We start from the raw sequence: 23,548 nt of genomic DNA on the forward strand, positions 1-23,548 counted from the left end.
TTGCAAACATCTTTTATTTTTCTCGAACATGGAAAGAAGCAAAGTCTAAAATATACATAAGCAAAAAAAAAAAAGCACATTTTCATGAGAATGGCTCTTGGATAAACTACTGGGACAGAAAGCTTTTGAAGATACGTACAGCCAAAAAGTACGGCTACACGGAGGGGACAACTGGATTTAAAAACCTACAACTACCTTGACTTATGAAAACAGACATCTCTCCTCTTCAACAAACTCAACAGAAAAAGCAAGGAGTCCTATTTGGACACAGGAATAAAAAAATATATAATCAAACCACCACCACCTCAGAAAACAGCTGTCATGAAGGCCCAACAACAGTTGCATCTATTAGATGTCCAGGTTGATTTTCACTAGGACCGCATATAAATTGAGAAAAAACACTATGTTCAAAAATTCATAGACTTAAAAAACAGACAAGAAAGAGGAGAGTCTGTGCCCTCAACTCTCACTGCAGTTGGGGGCCTACTGGACACCCAACAAGAGCAGTCAAGTATCTTATATGGGGCAGAGATTTTCTGTTAGGAGATCCAACTTGTTTCTGGGCCACAACAACCTCCCTCCTTGGTGTGCGGAGGTGAGGACTGGGGGGTGAGAGTGGGAGAATTTTTAAAAATAATAAAAAGGGAACTACAACTTTGTTCCCACTTGGACTAAGAAAGGAATACAAGAGGAGAGCAAGTTATAGGGTTCTGGATTGCCCCGAATCAATTTCCATTCCAATACAAAAACAAAACAAAACACAAAGTGTATCTGTCAGAACAAGGGCATAAAATTTTCCAAGCAAAAAAAAAAAGAGAGAGAACAGGTCAGACGATTTATAACCATTATCTAAGCAGTCGAGGTCTACAATAACTCTCAAAAAAAAAAAAAAAAAAAAGGCAGAGAGGTGCAGGAGGGAACAAAGAAGGGCTGCCCAAGAAAGACCAGAAGAGTGGAGGGCAGAGACAAAATGAAGGCAGCTTCAAGAGGGTGCCCCCCCCCCACATTTCCCCTCCTCCGTGGAATGCTGGTCCGTCTGATAGGAGCAGCTTCTTCACTTCTTTTTAGGTGGCCATTCCCTCGTCCTCACCGCTCCCATCAGGCTTAGAAGAGGTGGCCTCACCAAGGTCGGTGGCTGGGGAGCCACGGACAGGGAGAAGGCCACTTTCCTGCGGCTCATCCACATTGATGGGGTCGCGGAGTGCCGAGAACTTCCGGTCGCCAAAGGCAGCGCTCAGCTTGGCCTCAAAGAAGCGCTGCAGCCCAATGATGGACTGGACATCCTCCTTATCCTGATGAGACAAAAAAACCAGAGTGTGGGAAAAGCAAGCGAGCATTCAAAAGTGAGACATCAGGGATATTTACTGCCCACTTGACACACTAGCTGGGGAATGCAGCAGGCAAGAGTGCTCATTATCCTCCAAGTACATGCCACATGAGGGAATCCACCCAGGATTACATACAGCCGTGCTGTTGCCTGAACTATTCGGTGTTAGGCTGCTGACAGATTTAGATGCCCAATGTTGTCAGCCAACAGGCTCAATTCAACCTGTTAACACAACTACACACGGCCTTCTGTGTGTGTGCAGAAGAAATAGTGTTCAACTTACGGTAAGGACAGAAAAGAGCTAGCCCATTTAGAACTCATCCTATTCTAATGACTGCACTTAGTTTTCACTGATGTTAATAACGTATTATTAAATTGGTGTCACCTGTAACCCGATACCTCATAGTGAAGAGCAGGTAAGAAACCTAATAAATATTCTATTTATGTTAAATAAGGGGCACTAATGAACCTGTAAAACAGGTTTTTTATATTAACCAAAACATTTGCAGGAAGTGTTAACACTAAGTAGAGAATTACAAAGGTTCCCTTATCTTTGTTATACTCGGTAAATATCAATGATTCCCAAACATTCAACACCCCACCCCAACCACCTGAAAATTGCTGAGGGTCTTGGCAGACCCCTTAATTGTGTTTTTTCCCCTGCCTGTTATTACAATTGGAATTCTATGGAGCTGTTACAGCAATATGACAAATAAAAAAGCAATAAAAATATAACTGAGTAGCGGTACAAATATTCAGATGTGGTGGATGTGCCAACTCCCATCTTCAACCACAAATCCAGATAAACCACAGGCCATCTGTATTTGGCTTGGGGAACCCTAAATTTGGGGACCCAGGAATATATTTCCAAAGGAAATATATAAACTGTTAAAAGGGAAAGGGGGGTGGGGGAGAAGAGTCAAGTATTTACAAAGTTTATATATTTCACAATATTTATATACTGTTTGACTGTTAAAAAATTTTTACAGCAGTTTACCAAAATAGTAACCGTGAAATTGCCATTAAAAAGTTATTTAGAAACATTCAAACAGTAATTAATATCATTGGTAAGCAAAAAAGCAACCACCCCAGATTCAAACACAGCACATCTAGACATTCTACATATCTAGGGATAGTCCTGTAGCAGGTGGGTTGGCTGGAAATGTTGCAGCTGTTTCAGCCCCCCCCCCCCCCGGCCACCATTCTAGCCCCCTTAAACCTGTCGTCCCTCTGCCCTTTTGAGCAAGAGGAAGCCTTACCTCTGTCAGCTTATTAAACTGCCTGAACATCTTCCAGACATCATCTGCAAACTCATCAGGAGAGCCATAGGGTGGCGAGAGCTTCCGCTGCAGCTTGGCTCTGATCAAGGTCAAGTCAATAGTGTTCTGCCCCTCCTGCAGTACAGAAGGACACAAGAATAAAAACCAAGCTGTCTTGACGAAGTGCTTCCAGCGCCTCTCAAGCTATCACAGGTACATGGTTTTAGAAGTCCACAAGACATCCGGCAAGCTTGCAATGCAAATAGTGGCATTTTGGGAAGAGTGCTCCTGCTGTTATGTGGATGGCTACCTAAGAGCAGGTGGGAATTCCTCTGCCCCATCCTCTTTCAAAGGGATCCTCCAAACACTCCCAAGAGAAATCAATACTGTATTTTCCCTGCCTGAATTGGGAAGCAATACAGCCACAGCATTTGTAGGCCTTTTAAACCATGCAAATAACCGCTTCTGGATTTTTTAAAACTGGTTCTCTCTTCTAGCCTATGAAGAGGATGGAAACAGGCAAACTGAAAAGTTGGCAGAACTCCACCAATGTGTCCTTGAAGCTAAGCAGGGGTGAAATGGGGGGGGGGGTTACCAGGGTGATTTGCAGGTGTGCCTATTAGAGCAAATGGGAGGAGCAAGTCCATTAAGAGCAGGGATTGCCAACATGGTGGCCTCCAGTTGTTCTGAACTATAACTCCCATCTTCCCTTATCATTAGCCATGCTGGCTGGGGGTGATGGGAATTGCAGTCCACAGTTTCCAGGGGACCTCCTCCTGTATTACAAAATACCCTTCTCCATGGAAGGAAAGGGGTGGGTGTGGGGAGGATCAGAGCTGAAAAAGAACAGGAAACCAATTGCATTTAAATCCATAAAACCACTACAATACTTTGGGAGTGGGAGGACAAAAGCAGAAGGAATAATACTTGCCATAAACGTGTTAACATTTTACAACTAAATGAAGCACCATTGAGGTGATTAGATATTCAACATTCCCCTTACATCACATATGAGACTCACTATGGTATTGGAGAGTCGGTGGAGAGGCCGGCATGGCTCATAACACAGTAACTCAAGGAGAACCTGCTCACATCTCTGTGGGAGACAAAATGGAGAAGGTGGTTAGTGGCAAAAGCAGTTAAGGTGACTAAGCTGCAAATCAGAAGCCTGCAAGATACACGGATGTGTAGGTTTATTGTCAAGTCCTCTCCATTATCATTTCAGTGCTTTGTGACATCCAGGAATCAGCTGGCTAAATCAGGTCCATATTGGAAGACTAGTACTGCTTTGCCTGCCCTTTCTCCTAGGGTTTTTAAGCTTACACAGCTGGTGGAATCATACCTCCATGCAGCTCACTATAGTCCTAGCCCTGCCAAGGTCCAGGACTAGCTGACCTCAACCTGATGTTTCAGATCGTATTTCTACAATCACCCCTGAACATTGGGTCATGCAGGCTGACAGGAGCTGCTGCCAAAAGGTGCCATACTGGGGAAGGATGGTCCATATGGCCCCCTTGCGGCTCCCGGGTAAAAAACGTGTAAGTGGGGGGGGGCACACCATGAGCTTAGGGGGCCACAGAGGAAAATGAGAAGTGAAGGGGGATTTAAAAAAAAAATCCTGATTGGCTGGCTATCCGCTTGGCCAATCACAACTGGGTAAGAGGGTGGGTCCCTTTGACCAGTAGAGCCTGCGATCCAGAACCCCCAGGTCAGGCAAGTGCAGTGGTGGGATGGCAATGGGTAGGACTAGGAGCGAGCCACAGCTGCTTGTTGCTGCTGCCAGTTCTGGACCCGGTGGCAGCCTGGGCCTGACACTGCAGGGTGCAATCCACCCCAGCGCCTAGCCGAGCAGGGCCGCCTGGTGCTGCTGACTTGCATCTAGTAAATAACTGTCTACTCAAAAGAAAGCCGCACTGAGTTCAGTGGGCCTTACTCCCAGGTAAGGAGGGGTTTAACTCAGGGTTAGCCAAGGCAACACCCTCCAGATGATGTTGAACTCCAGTCTGAGCCAGCAAAACCCATGGTCAGGGACGATGGGACTTGGACATCCTACCCCATTCCTGAGATTGGATGCTGTTATAATTTATATGTGCTCCAGACCTTGTCTGCTTTAAAGGTCAGGTCAACCCCGAACGAAGCATTCAGCTCTCCAAAGCCCCATGTCAGCTCTGCCCATACCATCAGCCAGAGCAAGCTGTTTTTCTTCTCAAGACAGGGCAGACTAGTACCTGCTGGTCAGCAGCTGACAGTATCTTCACCTCCCCATCTATGGAGACTGGAGTCAAGTCGGTCCCATCCTCTTCAATGGCTCTCACTGGCTGCTCACACAACAGACACTTCCATTCCTGGCTGCAGGGGCAAAGTGAGAGAGAGGTATTGTTCCAAGATTGGCTACCGCTACAGTACAGCTAGGGAGAAATCCTGACAACTTGCGTTTGGAATTTTTATTTTGTGATTTTGTTTCCATTCTTGCTACTTTTAAGATGGCTTAGAAGGTTCCATTCCCCACCCCATTATTATTATTATTATTATTATTATTATTATTATTATTATTACTATTATTTAATCCTGAAAGGGTGCTAGGTATTTATTTCCATTTGGCTGGTCACTGCAGACCCATTACCTTTGAAGTGGAGAAGTTAAGAGATCAGAGCTGCCTACAGGCTTCACCCTTTCGTTTCTACAAGGATCTCTGTGCAGAGATTTAAGGTTCCATTCCATCATCTAGATCATCCTCATGCACTCCCCACCACACGTTTGCAAAGACTAGCTGTGGATGGCTTAGGAAGAAGTCTACTATTCAAACACCTCCTAGAATTGTGGTGGGGAACCTGTGGCCCTCCAGCAAAGGAATGTTCCCAGATACACTAAGTCTGCATTAACTGCAGATCATATAACACAGAGAAAGGAAAATTCATCTTGATGATTTCCAAAGGGGGAAGCATCTATTTCCATGTCTTCTGAGCACTCAAGTGTTTTGCTGAAGGACTTCCCTTCTGCAGCGCTACAAGAATAGAAATATTGGGCACAGTTACCTTCATAAGGCTTGCTGCTTGTGCCACTACCACCATTCCTAACTTACAAGCCCTGTCTTCTCCTCCAGAGCCAGCGGGAGGAACACCAAGATGCAAGAGATGACATTCAGGAATAGGGAAGCCCATACCTGGGGATTTCCAGGAGAGCAGGCAGGTGACAATCCAGGTGGTAGCACTTCTTGCAGCCATCACACATGACCACAGCACCAGCTTTCATGCAGACTCTGCAGGAAGCAGCTTCGTCCCCGTTGGCAGTGCCATCGTGGCTGTGAACAGACTGCATTTCCATAGCAGAGCTGGTGCTGCCACTGGGGGAGATGAGCCGGGGCGCTAAGGACCCTTCTGGAAGCAAAGCATCCTGGGGCAGCACCACTGGCTTAGTGTCTTTAGCATCAAGAGAAGCTGGGTGGTCAATAGCTGCCTCCATCTGCTCCTCCTGGAGGAAGGAGGACAAAGAGGGAGTCAGGACAGAAGCACAATGAGAAAATGCACAGGGAAAGCAGTGCAAAGAATAAAGAGCACCCCTCATTATTAGGGAACAGGGTGAAATAAATCTGCTCCTACAAACCAGCTGGGATAAATTTAGTGATGCAGATTATGCAATAGTCTCATGTTTTAGAAATATTTCTGAACATACATCTAAAAATGTATAACTGACACAATGGAATAAATGAAAACTGAGTATATATATTTTTTAAAACTGTTATTAGATGCAGCAGACATCCCAGAGATCATGTCCACATGGTCAATATTGGGCTAGACCAGGCATAGGCAAACTCGGCCCTCCAGATGTTATGGGACTACAACTCCCATCATCCCTAGCTAACAAGACCAGGGGTCAGGGATGATTAGAACTGTAGTCTCAAAACATCTGGAGGGCCGAGTATGCCTATGCCTGGGCTAGACCAACACCGCACAGGAATTCATTAAAATTGGGGGGAGCACACAAGTATTCTTCAACTCAAAAAGCATACTGGTTTTTCCTTGAACAGGTCCAAGAACAATGAACGGGTATCCACCTTGCAGCTGCCAGGGACAGCCCAGTTAAACCTGTCCCCCTATTATCCAGCCTCCCCACTGCCTAGATGACAAAGGGTCAGAAGACTGAGCTATTTTCTGGACACTGATGATATTCTAGGAGCTCCTTACGTTTTTCAGCTTTAACACAGACTGAAGATGCCCAAGTAGATTTCCTTGTCATACTAGCTTGGAGGGAGAAGATGAATACAGATTGGTCAATATGCAGCAGGCATCCCTGCTTCACTGGTCAAATTCATCCAGGCACACTTCAACCCCTTGGGCACTGCAGCAGCATGCTCTGGCCCACACTTTCAGCAGTGGCGGGTGGGACGGACTTACTTTGCTTGACTGTGTACAAAACCTGCAACTCCTTATGGACTGAACAGGAGGCGATGGTGGTGGTTTTTAAAGTGGGTGGTATTCACAGGTGAGCAGGATCGCTACATGCAGCTAGCAATACTCACCACCCCACCCAGATCTATGCTAACTCCAAAGGGGCAACGCTGACCTTCACTGCTGCTGGCAGCCCTGCTAAATGGGCAGCGGCAGCTGCCGCAGCTGCAGCTTGCTGAACCCCACGTTCGATCACAATGAGATTGAAGTCTTCAGTGGAAGAACCAGGAAACACCTTGAAGACAGGTGGCTGGTTGTCCGATGTCAGGTCCACATCCAGCCGCTCCAGACTGACACGGGGCACCTTGCGCACGGTGCCACCCTCTCCATCTTGGCCGCGGGACCTGAAGCATAGTAGGAAACCCATGTTAGGAACTGCAGGCCTGGCCTTCATGTATACACCGTAAAGTCTAGGATATTTAAGGTCCTAGGCCCTCTTGCCTTAGATTTAAAGTTGAAAATCGTGTATGTTAAACCTAAAAAATTACAAAGGTCTAGCTGAAGTCTGCAATACCTGGTGGGAAAAGAAAGTCTCCCACTGATACCACCCTTTCAACACACCTATTCAATGACACTCCTGCAAGAGTACAACCCCATCCAGCTGTTGTAGTGTTATCTAGGATGGAACTGGTTTTATATGCTTAATGAGTAGACAGCAGCCTTCTATCTAGTCCAGCTCAAGGCAAAATGCACTTCCTAATGATCAGACCTGAGCTCCCAGAACATGGCAACTCTCAAGCTTTCCATCTGCTTGGAAAGTGTCACATGGATGGGCAAAATAAAATTCTCGTTTGCACCAAGAATTCCAGTCCAGCAACACAACCAGTTTTAATACCTATTACCTCTTGCAGACAAGTATGCTTGCTGGTTCAGTTTTAGTTCCACAACATAAGGTTATTCAGGTCTTATTCTGAAGAACTCCTAAGGTTATACTTTCATGCAGGAATAATTCTTGTTCCAGGCATCATTTTGCGATGGGGTGTGTGTGTGGAAAGAGTTACCCAGCAACTGCATGCTGCTGCCCTTCAATAACTATCTCATACATTTACTGTCAAGAGGTAGTAAATAGAATATCTCTATATTTTAGGTAAGTTACCACTCCACTTTTTCAAAGTAGCCTACAAATCTACAAATCCATGGCCAAGATCTTTTTCCTTTGGAGCAGGCAGATTCTTAGCACTCAACAATGCACCAGATTCTGAAATGGCACACGTGTATGAGAATAGAGAAGATGGGAGTGTGGTTTGGAAGTCAACTACTGCAGAATGGGGCCCCAGGAAGACATGGCAGCACATAAAAAAAGAATGCACTTACCTCTTCATTCCAGAAACATTGGCTTCACCAGAGTATGATCCTTCTGTTGTAGTGAGGGGAAACAAGTGTCAAAAGACAGTCATCCCAAATTGGATCCCATCAGCCCTCCTTGGCCCAAATGCAGAACAACTTCCCCATGCCTAATTTCACCCCTCACCCCCACCCTGATGCTCCTTCTAAATCTTAGAAGTGAAAGGACCTCTTAACGCAGAGATGAGAAACCTGTGGCTCTCCAGAAGCTGTTAAAACCACAGCCTCCATTATCCCAGACAACGGAACAAAGCTCATGGAGGTTGCAAAATCTGGACGGCCGCAGGCTCCTCATCCTGCCCTTAAAGCTTTTACCTGCCCTCCCACTGAACACCCCTTCAGCTCCCTTCACGCTGCTTACCTACGCCAAAGCCGTCACCCATGTCCATTGGCTGCAAAAGAACAGAGCAAAAAGTCAAGGGAGAGACCCAACACAAGCCTTAAGCTGCTTCCTCACCACTTTCCGTCAAGATACATTACTTGTTACAGGTCCTGTGCAAGACAGTGGCCCTCGACTGCAGGCTTACAACTGAAAGGCACACCTTGGGGAAAATCAGCACCCACAAAGACACATTCCATCTCCTGTAAGCAGTGCCAGGAAAGGCGCCCTCCTCCATTCTAGAGACCCTTTCTTCCTCATCCTTCCCTGCTCACCTGTCCAGCAGAAGAGGCACTAGCATCATTGATATAGCAGTCGGGGATTGCCTGCCGCTGGCTGTTGGAAGGCAGCACAGGCTGAAGCAGAGCTCCCTTATTCAATATGCTTGTCTGCAGAGACATCTGCTGGACACCCTACATGGAAAGGTGGACCAGGAAGCCTGTTACTGCACGTTAAGCCAATGGATATGGAGCATTTCATGGACCATCGACCACTATGGGGGCCCCGGCAGGCTAGCCCAAGGCATGCAGCAACGTACTATCTACTTGTAGAAGGCACACGACTGATGACGCATGGTGTGTTGTTACTGTGACAGCTTCATGCATAAAATGCACCTCCCCGCCACTGAGACAGGCACTCCCAGGATGCAGGTGGACCAACCAGCCAAGGGTTGCTGGATCTACAGAGACAGGCAATCACGGGGAGACAGAACTGGTACAAAGGAGAGCCGGTACCTGAGAAGGAGGAACAGAGCCCTGCCTGACTGCCACTCCTCCAGATGCAGCAGAGGTAGCATTGGCCCGCTGTTGGGGAGTCTGGGCATTAGGGGTCGCCAGCAAGCCACTCCGCTCCGAGACTATCTGACCTAGGGGAGGGATGGTGGGTAGAAAAGGTAGGTTATGTCTCTCAAGGGCTGGCATTTGTTACACTTGTCTGGATGCAAGAATGTAAAAATTGTTACAATGAGGGAGGGCCGGAACAGTGATGCAGGCAAGCAAAGCATCCAGGCACAGAGGCCGGACAGCTGGCACAGAACAGCTCAAGAGAGCCACATCCAGATGCTGTTACCCCTGGGCAGATTGACAGCCAGCACTGTACATTAAGTCACATAAACCTTACCACCTATTGAATGCCAAAGAGGCACTTAAGAATTTTCTGTTCTCTGTCTGACAAGACACACACATTTTTTCACTAGTAGATTTTTATCTTGAAAACACAGATATCCGCAAGACGTTTGGGACTGCACTGTGCTTTGTATGGTTTCCCCACCTTCCTTTGTGGCCTTCTTGCACATCACCCAGCATCACTATTGTACCATCAGTGTGCATGAAGTTTATGTTACTTTCTGTTCCAATCAAGTCACTCCCTTGAAATGGGAAAGAAGTTTAGTATTTATTTTAGTTACTTGATGGTATTAATGGTATTCTGCTAACCATAAATAAAATCCAAGACTCTGTTTTGAAATGTAAAATAGAGATCTAAAATTATTTCAAACCGAAGTTATTATCATAGATTTCACTGTGCGAATAGGACAGCAGGATCCCATGCTAATGCCTCCATCCCTTCTCTTAAAAGCATGAATTACTTGAATGGAAAGCACTGTTCTTTAAAAATGGTAACAAATAAAGCCCGTTTTTCATGTTCTTAATTGCTTTTACAGGCGAAGGTTTTGGAACGTTATACCGCAGGGTAATAAACATAGCTCACTCCAGATGTTCTGAGCTACAACTGCTGGGTGCAACACCTGGGGGGTCACCACGTTGCTCTGCTTTGCTGTATTTTATTGATTTCATGGGGAGGTATATGTCCAAAAAGGTGGGCTACAATCTTATTAATAAATGAAATAATTCCAGTAGTCTGGTTCTCACCAAATGTCTCTGCGCTCTTGGTCCAAGCATTTAAGTCCCACTGGAATTTCATGTCTCCATGGGGCTCCACAGGATCGACGATCATTTTGAGAGCCCTGTGCAGCTGGAAGTAAATCTGAAGCAGAAGTGGGTGAGAGAAAGAGAAAGGAAAGCTTAATTGTACCAAAGGGAAACCATTAAAAGCTCATTCACTACTATCAATATAGTACAGTCTAGCTGGTCAGTCACCACCCTTCTGCACTGCCTTTGGCGTGCACTACCCATATGGCGTGGCAAGGAGGGCAGAGGTTTTAATGCAAACAGCTGAGAACCATGGCAGGCTTATTAAGGAATGCAGTTAATGGGTCAATTCCATTAGTGAGGAAAGAGCTCCTTGTGATAAGACTTCCTTATCGGTGTTACTGGGCAGCTTAGGTACCTAACTTTATGTATAAAAGGGCTCAAATTACAGCATGGGTTGTGTCGTGGACAGCTCACAGACTTAACATATAGAATAAGGAGAACATACGTTTAAAGATTGGAAAATGTTTATTGAATATATGGGCCAGTGCGCCCTATGGGGCGAAAAATACGGTAACTTACAAGGGGCTATTTTAAAGCTCTAACAGGCTGTATTCCATACTTTGTTTTGCTGCATCTTTTGAGATTTTAAATCTCTGCTGGGGTTCTCTCACCAAAGAGTACTTGTCCCAAACCTGGATCTAGGCACCCAGAGAATTCTGTTTTTTTAATACATCTTTTCCTTTAACCAAAATGCAAAAACTGATAGGTAGATTAACCTCAAACATGAAGCAAATATCAAACATTTGAGAAGTGCCAACTAACTGCTTGAAAGCTCTCAACAATTCCTGCATGGGCATGTGGGAAAGGAGCACCAGAGCTCTCACCAGCTTCTTCGAAAGCAGCAAGGCAGTGTTGTTGTCGCTCTCCAGGGCCCAATTGGCAAAGCGTAGGATATGCTCCTGGTGGCGCTGGAGCTTTGTCATGGCCCAGTGTTGTCTCTCCAGTTTCTCCTGCTGCCCTTCAGTGACTTTCTGTAAAGGGAAAGAAAAAAAGGGAACACTTGATTCATTATCATCATAGCCACTACTAGCTTTATCTAGACTTACTATACCCAATACTGGCAGTGACATAGTCAAAGTTAAGCTTTGGCTGACACATGTGAGGAAACTGTGGCTAAGGCCTTTATTGTGCATATTTGCAGTGATGGTGCCACTCCCTCAAGAGCAGTTCTTCCCAGAGTCAGATTTTGTTCTGCTTTTTTAAAAGCATGGTTGGTCCTCCTTGATTAGATAAAGAATGACTGAACGCTAATAAGTGAAGATTACTTTGATTGGTGGCATTCAAGTTTTCTTTATGCAATTTTCTTCCCCATCCCAAACTCTCCAGTCTTTCCCCAAAACCACCGCACCATGCCACACCCATTCACAGCCAGAAGCGGTCATTTCAGTCTCTCACCTGCGCATCATTAACCAGCACCTTGCCCCGCTTATTGAGCTCCTTCATGATTTGCAGAATGGCCATCTTCACATCCACCTGCACTCGCTTCTGCACATCTGCCACCTGCCGGATCCTGTGGATTTAAAGCAGGGGGTAGCATAAGGCTGTGGTCCCCAGAGAGCCAATAAGTTCTGTACAATTCTGCTACCAGTGCTTTTTCTCCCATAATCCTTTGAAAAGCCTGTGACCCAAAACCACATGATGACCCTGAAAGCTTAATGGATGCTAACTGTGGTCATCTAAGAATTGGGTCTTCTGTAAACTAGGCACTTACGAGGTTCGCACTTCCTTGGTGGACTTCTGGAGGTTGGCATGCTTATCTCCCAGGCGCTTCACCAACGAGGCCAGCATCTTGCGTTGGTTCTTAACTGCATCCTCCAAGAACTGGTACCTGCAGAGAAGGGTACAGCCCTCATTTGGTGACAGTACTGGGATTCTAAAAGCTATTATAAAAGGTGTGCTCGCATTTTCTCTTGCAATTTTTATTTTTATTTATTTAAAAGGATTTATAGAAAAGAAAAACATTCAGCTGTTTTATTACTGCTTTAGAATTATTGCTTGTTTTTACAGTAATCCTTCTGTGCTCCCTACGGGAGGAAAGGCAGGGTATAGTAGTGGTGAAACAACATACTGAGATTCTTGCATAGCACAGGGTTGGACTCGATGACCCTCTGCAATTATACGTTTCTATATTCTGATTAACCATCAAAACCTCTTGCATCTTAAAATCTCAGGCTGGAAGGGGGTCAACACCTATATGGACTGGCTTTCCCCATTTATTGTCAAGACCAATTTAGCAGAAGCAGGTGGAGGAAAGGGGTGAAGAAATAAGCCTAACTCAAGATAGGAACAGCCAATTTTTCTTGATGGAACTTCCACATGTGGGCATGGAACTTCCACATGTGGGTATGGAATGGCATTCTTACAGCCAAGACAGCCTTCCCTAACCTTGTGCCCCTCAGATGTTTCTGGGCTACCAACTCCCCATCAGCCCCAGGCAGTGCACCAAATAGACATGGCTTATTTGAGTGGCAGTCCAAAACATCTGCAGGACACTGGGTTTGAGAAGGGTGGCGTCGGCTGATGAACTCCACAGTTTGTCTCAGGCAGCAGCAGCAGAAGGCATCATTCTAGATTGACAGGTATGTTTCTAAATAGCCAGCAGGAATGCTTACTGGTGATCCTTGTGCACATTCAGCTGGCAGTCCCGGCAGGTGAGGGTGTCGCAAGTGTCGCAGAACAGCACCAGTGGCTCATGCTTGTGGACGGAGCAGTACACTGTCTTCTCTCTCTCCTGGGATTTGGAAGAGCCTAGCAAGAAGCAGAGGACAGCCTGTTTACCCTTGCAAGGCACACACCTCAACAGATTCAGCATTATGTGGGTGGGAGAGAGAAAACCATGGCATTTGCGCCGACCATGCCAGGGCCAGCAGCACTAGTTTCAGACAAGGAATGTTTCTCTCGACTCCCTTGGAAGTTGTCGGGGACCGTGCTGAGGAGGGCCGCACGGAGGAGGAATGGTGGGAGCCTCCCCCTGCTCCTGATCAGGATCCTGAATCTTCCCAGGAGCAGTAAGACAGTATAGATTTGGAACAGTGATTGGCAGAGGGACATAGTTCAAAAGGGAGAAGCTGGGAAATACTGGATGGGGAACAGCTAGGAGAAGAAAAACTGGGAGAGAGAGGGTTAACAGATATACTGTCTCTGGAAAGCATTCCTCCGCTCAGGCCAAGAACAATAAGAGCTCAGAAGGTGGCAGAACAGAAAGCACAGAGGGTGTGAGCTCAGGTTACAAGATGCAGTAGTGACATGGGTGACTAGGGAGTCATGGGGTGGAACTCTTAAATGGGAGCACCCCATTCATAGGAAATGGGTTCTTTGTTCTCTCACTGTGATCATTAAAAGTTTCTAACTGGTAAGAAGACTCCTTTTCCTTTTTCCTGCTTATCTGCTGCCAAGGAAGGGAGGAAGCAGATTCCCTGAAGCCTGACAGGCGTTTCCACCAAACACCCATGACAGTGAACCTTTGCAGCCCACAAGACCTTCTCCCTATGCCGCCAACTTACCTGTGGACCGGACAGTGTGTTCCTTAGTGTACTTCACTCTCTGGTGAGCCTCCACGCAAGTCTCGCACAGGGGCTCTTGGCACTCCACACAGTAGCTGGTGGCCGGGGCATTGTCTTCACAGCTGGTGCAGCACTGATGGGAAAAGGAACATGGTTAATTAACCACTAAGAACAACAGAGTCTTTTTCCTCCAACCACCCCAATCAGAGAGGCAGAAACAGCCAAGGAACATCCAAAGACTGAGCAAAGAAACACTGGAATACGATGCTTGTTGTGGGGAGTGGGGGGTGACCCCATTACCTGGTTAGCTTCTCTGGCATCCCCAAAAGACTCTGTTGCACCATCCCGCAGGAAGTAGTTCTCCACTATATCTTTTAGGTAACACTGGTGCTTGCACACTGGGCAGTCAACCACTGCAAAGAGAAGCACAACGGAAACATCAGGCACAACCCACAGGAACACACTTATCTGTATTTTCTGGAAACAATTTAAGACATTTTTTGTTTCATTTCGACAGCCTTTTCCAGCTGGATGAAAAAGTCTCTGCCTTGGAGATTCTACGTTTTGTATTGCTTATAAGCCTATCTGCGGGCGGAGGGGCGGTTTGTACTGCTTATCATGATTTTTACATTTTTTAAACAAAAGGATATATGCTTGTAAACTGCCTTGCAGAAATAAAAATGGAAGACCCACAGAAGCACCTAGCAGAACCAGTCTCCTCTACCTTGTCTAGCCTGTTAGCCATATTTGTGCAGCCATTTCAGGATAAGGTGGTTTTGCAGATAAGAGAGAAGCAATGATAAGACGCACATCAATGCTTCTGAACTGTTCTCCCATTACTCATCTGCCTTGCCAGGTCAGCAGCCATCACTGCAACCTGAAAAGTGGGGGAGGGGTACTCACTTGCGCTCGCTCTCTCACTCACTCACTCACACACACACACACACACCCCAAATTCCCTGCTGCCTTGATTTCCCTCTATATCAGAAAGATATAACCAAATACACCTGTTTTACAAATGGTTACAGAGGATGAAATGGAAGAGCCACACCAGCACCTCACATGTAAAGATTAGGTCAACTGCTTCCATTCTAGCTGGTCATATTAACGACTCAGAAACTTTAAAAACTGGTGCCCCTCTATCCTACTTTCCTTTTCATCTCATGCTTTTAGACTAATATCGTAGGCAGGGACTGTCATGTTTTGTGTACAGCACTGCCCACATTATACAAATTATAAGCAACCAGTTATTAGTACAATAAGCAAGTCAAGTCCTTCATTCATTTCCCCTGTGCGTGTATTTCACACATACATGTGTGCAAGGATCCGTCTAGCCCAAGATTCCAAACCTGCCCATTTCACAATCCACGTTTCCCCCACAACCTATAACCAACTACAGTGGTATCTCGGGTTACAAACACCTCGGGTTACAAACTCTGCTAACCTGGAAGTAGTACCTCAGGTTACAAACTTTGCCCCAGGATGAGAACGGAAATCGCGCACCGGCGGCAGCAGGATGCCCCATTAGCAAAAGCGTGCCTCAGGTTAAGAACAGTTTCGGATTAAGAACAGACCTCCAGAACGAATTAAGTTCGTAACCCAAGGTACCACTGTACACCAGTTTGCACTTATTTTTTAAAAAGGTGAAACATATTTGTGTAGATTTTTGTTATTTCCAGAGCAGTTCACACCACAATTCCAACATTAAAGCAAAAATTTTAGAATCAGTAAATACTTGTATATTTACCACATCTTATTTCACCATCGAAGTATTCACAATGTTGTCATCTTTACAAAACCAAGTAACAGCCAGAAAGACAACAATTTGCAGCTAAGCCACACTATTTCATACCGAGATACACTATTATTATTATTCCCCGCGTTTTTCCTCCCTGACAAGACTGAAAGCCGCTTACAGATAAAAAGAACCACTAAAAACATAGGAAATCAGTAATTTAAAAAACAATAAAATATTGATAGAATTTAAACTACAAACGCTCTATAAAATCTGCTTAAAGCATACAAATAATTACAATAAAAACAGCACAGCACCAGCCCTTTGATTAAAAGCTGTCAATTCCTGAAATCCTGTTGGAACAAGAAAGTCTAGCAACTAATAAGCAAGCTAGTATATTAAAGAAAAAATATTTTGGCTAGTTCTGACCATACACCTCAGTACTCTCCAAGCACAACCACAGACAAGATCGTCAATAAGCACGGCCTTTGTTTTATACTAGCAGATATTACTTGAACACAATTCTCTTTTAAGGGAAAGCTGCTGTACAAACCTTTGTTCTGCAAAGCTTAGCATTAACATGAGATTCAACTACGGGCGATAGCCACCAGTTTAAATGAAACCTCCAAAAAGATTCTAGAAACATACAATAGGCCAACTTCCCAGAGTTATCTGGCTGATGCAAATAGTGGGCAACTCATGTTGTTTGGAGGGGGCAGAGGCGCCAAGCAAAAGTATGGCAATAGTGAAGGGGAGCACTCCCTCAAGGAGCCCTATATACTTTTGAGGATAAATATATAGCTTTCTCCTGCAAGTCATCAGCTGTAATTTCTCAGGGCATCTTTGAAGCATCCGATTCCAAGAATGAATTCAGTTCTGCAGAGAAATGATGCCTGCAGACTATTGTTTGCCACTCAACCCACGTTCTCTTGCCACTCCGCTGAAGGCTGCCCTCCTCAGTTCAGGAGACAGGCCCGAGAACAGAAGTCGCCACGGTCTTAGAAAGTAGCCAGGTGCCAAGTACATTCTCCAATTGGCACGGGTCACGGGTTAGCCAGCATTTTTTGTTAGAAGGGGGGAGAACCTCAGTTAGCTATGTGTTTTATTGATTTAGGGGGGCAGCTCCCCCCCACCCCCCTTGGCCACACCCATGGCACAGGTCCAATTGTGAACATGTGGCGATCTCTCGATCTCTTAAGCAGGTATGCAGAAGAGCTTATTCACTGCATTTATATCCCACCTTTTCCTTCATTGAGTATATGGTTCACCCACCCACCCTTCTCAGTTAATCCCTACGACTCTGAGGTAAGTTAAGAGATTGTGACCTGTCCAGGGTTACCCAGTGAGCTATATGACTCAGTGGAGATTTGAACCCTGATCTCCCAGGTCTGAGTCCGACACTCTAACCACTACACTGACATGGCTTCCTGGAGTAATTCTGCTATGGGGCAGCTACATACATTAAGATGGTAAATAAATATGGGGAAAGCAATATACAACTTGGAGAAGGATCCAAAATATTTTCTTTGAAGCTTGAATTCATTTCATCCTAGATTGTTTCATTTGATGTTTTAATGTGTTATAAACAGCTTTGAGGTTTTATTTCCTTTAAAATATAAAGTGGTATTGAAATGAATTGAATAATAATATGTAATAAAAGGTAACGGTAAAGGGACCCCTGACCATTAAGTCCAGTCACGGACGGCTCTAGGGTTGCGGCGCTCATCTTGCTTTACTGGCAGAGGGAGCCGGCATTTGTCCGCAGACAGCTTCCAGGTCATGTGGCCAGCATGACTAAGCTGCTTCTGGCGAACCAGAATAAGCGCACAGAAACACTGTTTACCTTCCCGCCAGAGCGGTACCTATTTATCTACTTGTACTTTGACGTGCTTTCAAACTGCTAGATTGGCAGGAGCTGGGAATGAGCAACGGGAGCTCACCCCGTCGCAGGGATTTGAACCACCGACTTTCTGATCAGCAAGCCCTAGGCTCTGTGGCTTAGACCGCAGTGCCACCCACATCCCATTAATACATAATAGATTTCACCAAAAAAAAAAAATGTGCCTAGGCATTCTGTGGTGGCAACTGTACCCAAGCTTTAAAATGTCATTTTGTGATTAGCTTACATACCTGAGTGCCGCCCACCAAGAGGAAACAAAAGGAAGCCTCATTTATCAATTTTATTGCTGCAAACCAAAAGATCAGCAGCATGCGCATTTGTGCAATCACCATATGAACAGGGGAGGAAGCATTCATGAGGCTACAGAGCTGAGGTGAGGAAACATGGAGGGGAAAGGGGGAGAAAAACTAAATGCAAAGCTTCTGAGATGGAGAAGAGCACCAATCCCTAGTGGAGATGGACCAAAAGCAGCCCTAAATGTGCTATGTTGCAAATGATCCTAGCCACCATGGCAACACAAAATCTCACAGCACAATCCTGCCTATGCCTTCTCAAAAGTAGGCCTCTCTGCACTGGCCTGTTTTGTGATCCACACCGAGATGCTCCCAGGACTACAGCCTAAAGTGGAGAAGTTCAGGCTCCTTCGCTACCATCACAAGGCCTACCGACTACTACTGTTAAACATCTGTTTTAATTTAGTGCTCCAACACATCCTGAATCTTCAGGATTAAATACATAATTTATAGCATTTTATAACCCACTCTTCAGCCAGAGTGGGTTTCCAGAGTGATTGAACACTCACTTCCAGGTTTGCAACATTCGGGAGCCAAAACGTTTGAGAACTAAGTTGTTCAAAAACCAAGGTACAGCTGTATTGGAAAGGGAAGAGGACAAGCAAGGCCAGGCTACAAATTCTTAAATGTTTACAAGGTTTTTATAACAACCAGCTTTGATGGAAACATGCTGTTCAAAGCTTTAAAAACAGGCTTTAGATCTAACCTTTCTAAAAGTAGCTGTAACATAGCCTTGAGACTGAACTTACAGGATTGTATCTAAAACCCACTCAGCCCAGACCTAAGCTTGCTATTTCTATTCACTTCAATAAGCTTCCTCAGACTTATACTGCATAGTGGGCCATCTGGGGCCTAGCTGCAATCTGCTGGCTGGTCACTTCCCATCACAGCAGCCAGGGTCACAAAGGCCCAGAAGATGCCATTGCCCACCAGGGTAGACTGTCCTCCTGGTCTTCCTAAAAGGGTAGTTTGGTTCAAAAGCCTCAAGGGGACAAATGATGGTACATGGCAGCTGATGGATATGGTAAGCAGAGATGGATCTTTCCATTTCAATTATTTTTTAAAAAATGCAAGTCTGTACTCTCAGTGAATTTTGTTTCACCGTTATTTCTAAAGGCTAGACTACAAGACCAAAAAACAGCGCTTTGAAACAATGGCCCTGGGCCAAGCATGACATCATTCTTCCACTGAGATAACAAGAAGGCTGTATTTACATTGAGCTTCAATTCTGCTTTCTGAATATGTGGAACACAGGAAGTATTCCTGAGCTGAGCGAATCTTACACTTTTATTTTATATTCTTAGAAGTCGGCAATAGGAAAGTTAGTTCAGGCTCTTAAGCAGTAAGGACTAATTTAATGAAATGTAGACAAAGCAGCCCTCTATTTTAGTTTGAGGGCAAGCCCAAAAAAGAGAGAGAAAAGAGCAGAAAATGCACGAAGGGACAACAGCAGGACTATAATTCTGTGTGGTGCTACCATGTGTTCAAATAGCACGTAAGTCAATTAGCTAGTGCAGGACAAAAAAAATATTTTGTTCAAATGGTATGTTCAACACCACAACCACCCCACAAAAAATAAGCTATTTAAGAAGGCGTGTGCTAAAATACAATTTTAGCCCACCACTGGTAGATTACCCCCTTTCCCCTGTCTTGTACACAAAACCCTGCCAAATAAGAAGGTTGGTACTTCTGTTTTGCTATGGCTGGTTATAACCATCCATATACCACAAACTGAAAAAGAACCAAATAAATTCTCTAAAGCACAAGTTGCTCACACATTTATAAAGACACAGGGTTTTGTCAAATTGCCCTCTCTAACTGAGTAGAAGGGGTTTGGTTTGGTTGTTATTTTTGCTAGAAGGAAACACCTCTTCTAGGCTGCTTTTCAACTTAACTGGTTCTGTGTTTTGCTAGTGAAGACCATTTCCAAGTCTTTTGTGCACATTTACTCCAGCTAAATGGGAGCCCTGGCTATAGACATCCTCATCTTCAGCTAAATCCCCCATCTTGTCTTCATTTGCTTTACAAAGCCACTTCCAGCCTGCCCAGGAGGTGGGGTTGCGGGCTTCACGCCCACCCCACGTGAGCGGGGGCTGGTTCCAGCCCCCGCGAGAGCAGGGGAATCCCGGCCGGGTCTGCCCCCCCCCCAGCCAGCCAATCAGCTGGCTGGGGGGGCATGGCCTGCCCTATTTAGGGCCGGCACAGAGGGGGCTCGCCCTCTTTTCGCCGGCTCCAATTGAAGGCCTTCACATATCCCCTTTAGGCATAGTTCCCAAGAAAGCGCCTGGTGAGTTTCGCATGATTCACAACCTTTCCTACCCAAAAGGAGGGTCCGTCAATGATGCGATACTGCAGGAACTTTGTACTGTGAGATATGCCACTTTTGACCAAGCGGTCAAAATTATTCGCAAATTCGGTAAGGGCGCGTTGCTGGCAAAATGTGACATTGAGTCGGCCTTCAGACTCCTGCCAGTTCATCCAGAAGACTTCCGGTGGCTTGGTTTCAAATTTGAAGGGGCGTATTTTGTGGACAAAGCGATGCCCATGGGTTGCTCAGTGGCCTGCGCAGCCTTTGAGGCATTCAGTACCTTCCTGGACTGGGCGCTTCGCTTTAGAACCGGCTCCAAGGGCGTGTCACACTACCTGGACGACTTTATCCTCGTAGCTAATAGCAGGCTTAGGTGTTCAGAGCTCCTCAAAGCCTTCATATCGTTAGCCGGGGAGTTGGGAGTTCCCCTAGCCGCCGACAAAACGGAGGGCCCAGCTACAACCATGGTTTATTTAGGTATTGAGTTGGACACGGTAGCACAGACCTCGAAACTTCCCAGACAGAAACTGATCGCGCTTGGTGACCTCATTCGGCAGCTCCTCCCCCTAAGAAAAGTTACACTTAGGCAAATACAGTCACTGCTTGGTCATTTAAATTTTGCTTGCCGCGTGGTCTCCCCGGCCGTCCATTCTGTGGCCGCCTCGCAAAGCTGTCAGCAGGCCTGCGTTCTCCTCATCATAGGGTTCGACTATCTAGGGAAGTAAAATCTGACCTGGAAGTTTGGTTAAAGTTCCTGGAGAAAGTCCTGGAGGACTTTCAGGTGCATTCGGACGCTTCAGGCTCCCTTGGGTTTGGCGTTTACTTTAAGGGGCAATGGTGTGCCCAGCATTGGCCCGCAGCCTGGAAGGGGGAGTCCATTACCAGAGATTTAACCTTCCTAGAATTCTTTCCAATTGTAGTGGCAGTGCACTTATGGTCAGAGGCCTTTAGTAACCATAGGGTTTGCTTCCACACCGACAACCAGGCAGTAGTAGCAGTCCTTTCCAGGCAGGCCGCACGGTCTTCAACAGTAGGTGCCCTTCTGCGTTCCTTCGTTTTCCGGTGTTTAGAACTTAATATCCACTTCTCCGCCAAATTTGTGCCTGGTGTTAACAATGATATCGCGGATGCCCTATCTCGTTTTCAGATGGACCGCTTCCGCTCATTAGCACCGGACGCTCAGCCGCTACCTCAGCCCTTCCCGGAACATCTGTGGAGTCTTGGGGACCAGAGTCTTGGGAACCAGAAGTGATTCAGGGAGTATTAGCCTCATTGGCGCCTTCCACATTGAGATCTTATAAGAAGGCGTGGTCGGATTTCCTAAAGTTCCGCAATAAAACCCGCACCGCCAGTAGCAACGTCCCTCCCGTTAAGTCAGAGGTCTTATCCTACTTAGTATACTTGAAACGCCTGGGCCGTGCCCCTAAAACCCTCAACCTACAGGCTGCGGCAATCTCTTTCTTTTGCAAGGCGGTATTTTCCTCAGATCCATGCGCCGATTTCGTCATACGAAAGACCCTAGAAGGCTGGCGTAGACTGCAGCCCCCAACCCGTGATATGAGGAGGCCAATATCATTCGACATACTTTTCCAAATTCATAAAAGGGTGAGAACGGTCTGTTGGTCGAAGTATGAGACGCGCTTATTTTCAGCGGCATACTCCATCGCCTTTTTCGGAGCAATGCGTGCGGGGGAGGTGGTTTATGAAGAGGGTCAGCGCGGCTCCTCCCGGGGGCTGCTATTAAGCGACGTTACACTTTCACGGGAAGATTTAGTCTTACGGATACGCAGTTTCAAGACAGACCAGCACGGGAGGGGGGCTCTGGTTCGGCTCTTGGCAACCAGGGAACCAGGCCCGTGTCCAATTAAGGACACCAGGCGCTTCTTATTTCTAAGGCCTAATTTGGCAGGGCCATTATTGATCCATGCAGATGGCATACCCGACGCGTCACCAGTTCACCCGGGTTATGCGCTTAACACTGGCAGCATGCGGCCTTCCCCCTGCAGATTTCGCGGCTCACTCCTTTAGGATAGGAGCGGCCACCACAGCAATGCACCTGGGCCTCACGGCTGAGAGGATTAAGGACCTGGGCCGCTGGAAATCGGATGCTTACAAACGCTATGTGAGAAAAAATTTATGACAACCCAGCTGGGATTAACTGACCATGGCCTGTTCTCTTAATTTCTTACAGGAGATATGGGGATGCACGTCTGGATAATCGGGCACAGCATCGTACATTGGGCCAGGGTCCGCGCCATCAATTCCGGTCTCGGGCCGCGACTTGGCTTACCATCTGGCATCACTATATCCTGGGTCTCGCGGAGGGGAATGCGCTGGGCTGAGATGTTGCCCGCATTTAAGACCAGAGTCGCAGCGGAGGGCCCCCCAGATGCTTTACTGATACAATTAGGGGAAAATGACCTAGCTTATAGAAAGGCGGTCGATTTGCAGTGGAACATATTTAGTGACTTTGAGGAGCTTAAGGCCTCTTACCCGAATGTCACAATCATTTGGGCCTCTCTGATGGAGAGGCGGGTCTGGAGAGATTGCAGGTGCCCGATAGCCATGAATAGGGTGAGGAAAGCCTTGGATCGGGCGGTGGTGCGTAGAGTGGCGGCCCTGGGTTGGAAGGCAATTGAACACCCGGGCATTCGTTTCAACTGTGAGGCCCTCTACCGGTTTGATGGCGTGCATCTTTCGGATGCTGGAAATGATATTTGGCTGTGGGACATAGCAAAGGGGATATGGGATTGGTTTCAGGCATGAGAGTATTGGCGGTGAGCGGTTGCTCGTGTGGCGGTAGGCATTGGTAAGAAGGGGTTAAGAGGATGTGGGGGGGAGGAACGCCATCACCTCCCCCCAGCGAGCGAAGGGTGGTGGCAGAAGGATCATATCAAAGGCAGATCAAACCCTTCCTTTTGTGAATCAGTAAAAGACAGAAATCAATTAACTCCCCCCACTCTTCATTTAGATAAGCTGCATTTCAAGTCAAGAAAGAGAAGAGCACTCAAGGTAAAATAATTTTCAATTGCCTAGTTTCCTAGGAGTATCCAGCTGCTGCTTTGAAAGTCTGCCCCCTCCCAAAAAAGTATATGAGGTATTAAAATGTGTTGCGGATCAG

General features: G+C 46.3%; 1 protein-coding gene across 4 annotated transcripts in view; it reads right to left on the reverse strand.

The window, feature by feature from the left end:
- Positions 1–23,548, reverse strand: part of TRIM28 (tripartite motif containing 28) — a 29,870-nt gene continuing 6,322 nt past the window's right edge. Inside the window, exons 2-18 of one of the 4 annotated variants that reach the window (XM_083580554.1) lie at positions 14,492–14,604; positions 14,192–14,324; positions 13,301–13,436; positions 12,400–12,516; positions 12,084–12,198; positions 11,513–11,659; positions 10,626–10,740; positions 9,492–9,622; positions 9,033–9,170; positions 8,740–8,770; positions 8,349–8,391; positions 7,150–7,378; positions 5,750–6,057; positions 4,815–4,935; positions 3,608–3,682; positions 2,587–2,721; positions 1–1,292 (exon numbers count right to left, since the gene is read on the reverse strand). In XM_083580554.1, the coding sequence (XP_083436680.1) occupies positions 1,065–1,292; positions 2,587–2,721; positions 3,608–3,682; positions 4,815–4,935; positions 5,750–6,057; positions 7,150–7,378; positions 8,349–8,391; positions 8,740–8,770; positions 9,033–9,170; positions 9,492–9,622; positions 10,626–10,740; positions 11,513–11,659; positions 12,084–12,198; positions 12,400–12,516; positions 13,301–13,436; positions 14,192–14,324; positions 14,492–14,604 (2,315 nt within the window). In that variant the 3' untranslated portion in view covers positions 1–1,064. The remainder of the gene's footprint in view (positions 1,293–2,586; positions 2,722–3,607; positions 3,683–4,814; positions 4,936–5,749; positions 6,058–7,149; positions 7,379–8,348; positions 8,392–8,739; positions 8,771–9,032; positions 9,171–9,491; positions 9,623–10,625; positions 10,741–11,512; positions 11,660–12,083; positions 12,199–12,399; positions 12,517–13,300; positions 13,437–14,191; positions 14,325–14,491; positions 14,605–23,548) is intronic. The other 3 variants (XM_083580555.1, XM_083580556.1, XM_083580557.1) reach the window with 3 other exon arrangements.

The sequence above is a fragment of the Podarcis filfolensis genome, assembly GCF_964270895.1.
Source record: "Podarcis filfolensis genome assembly, chromosome: 13".
Lineage (NCBI taxonomy): Eukaryota > Metazoa > Chordata > Lepidosauria > Squamata > Lacertidae > Podarcis > Podarcis filfolensis.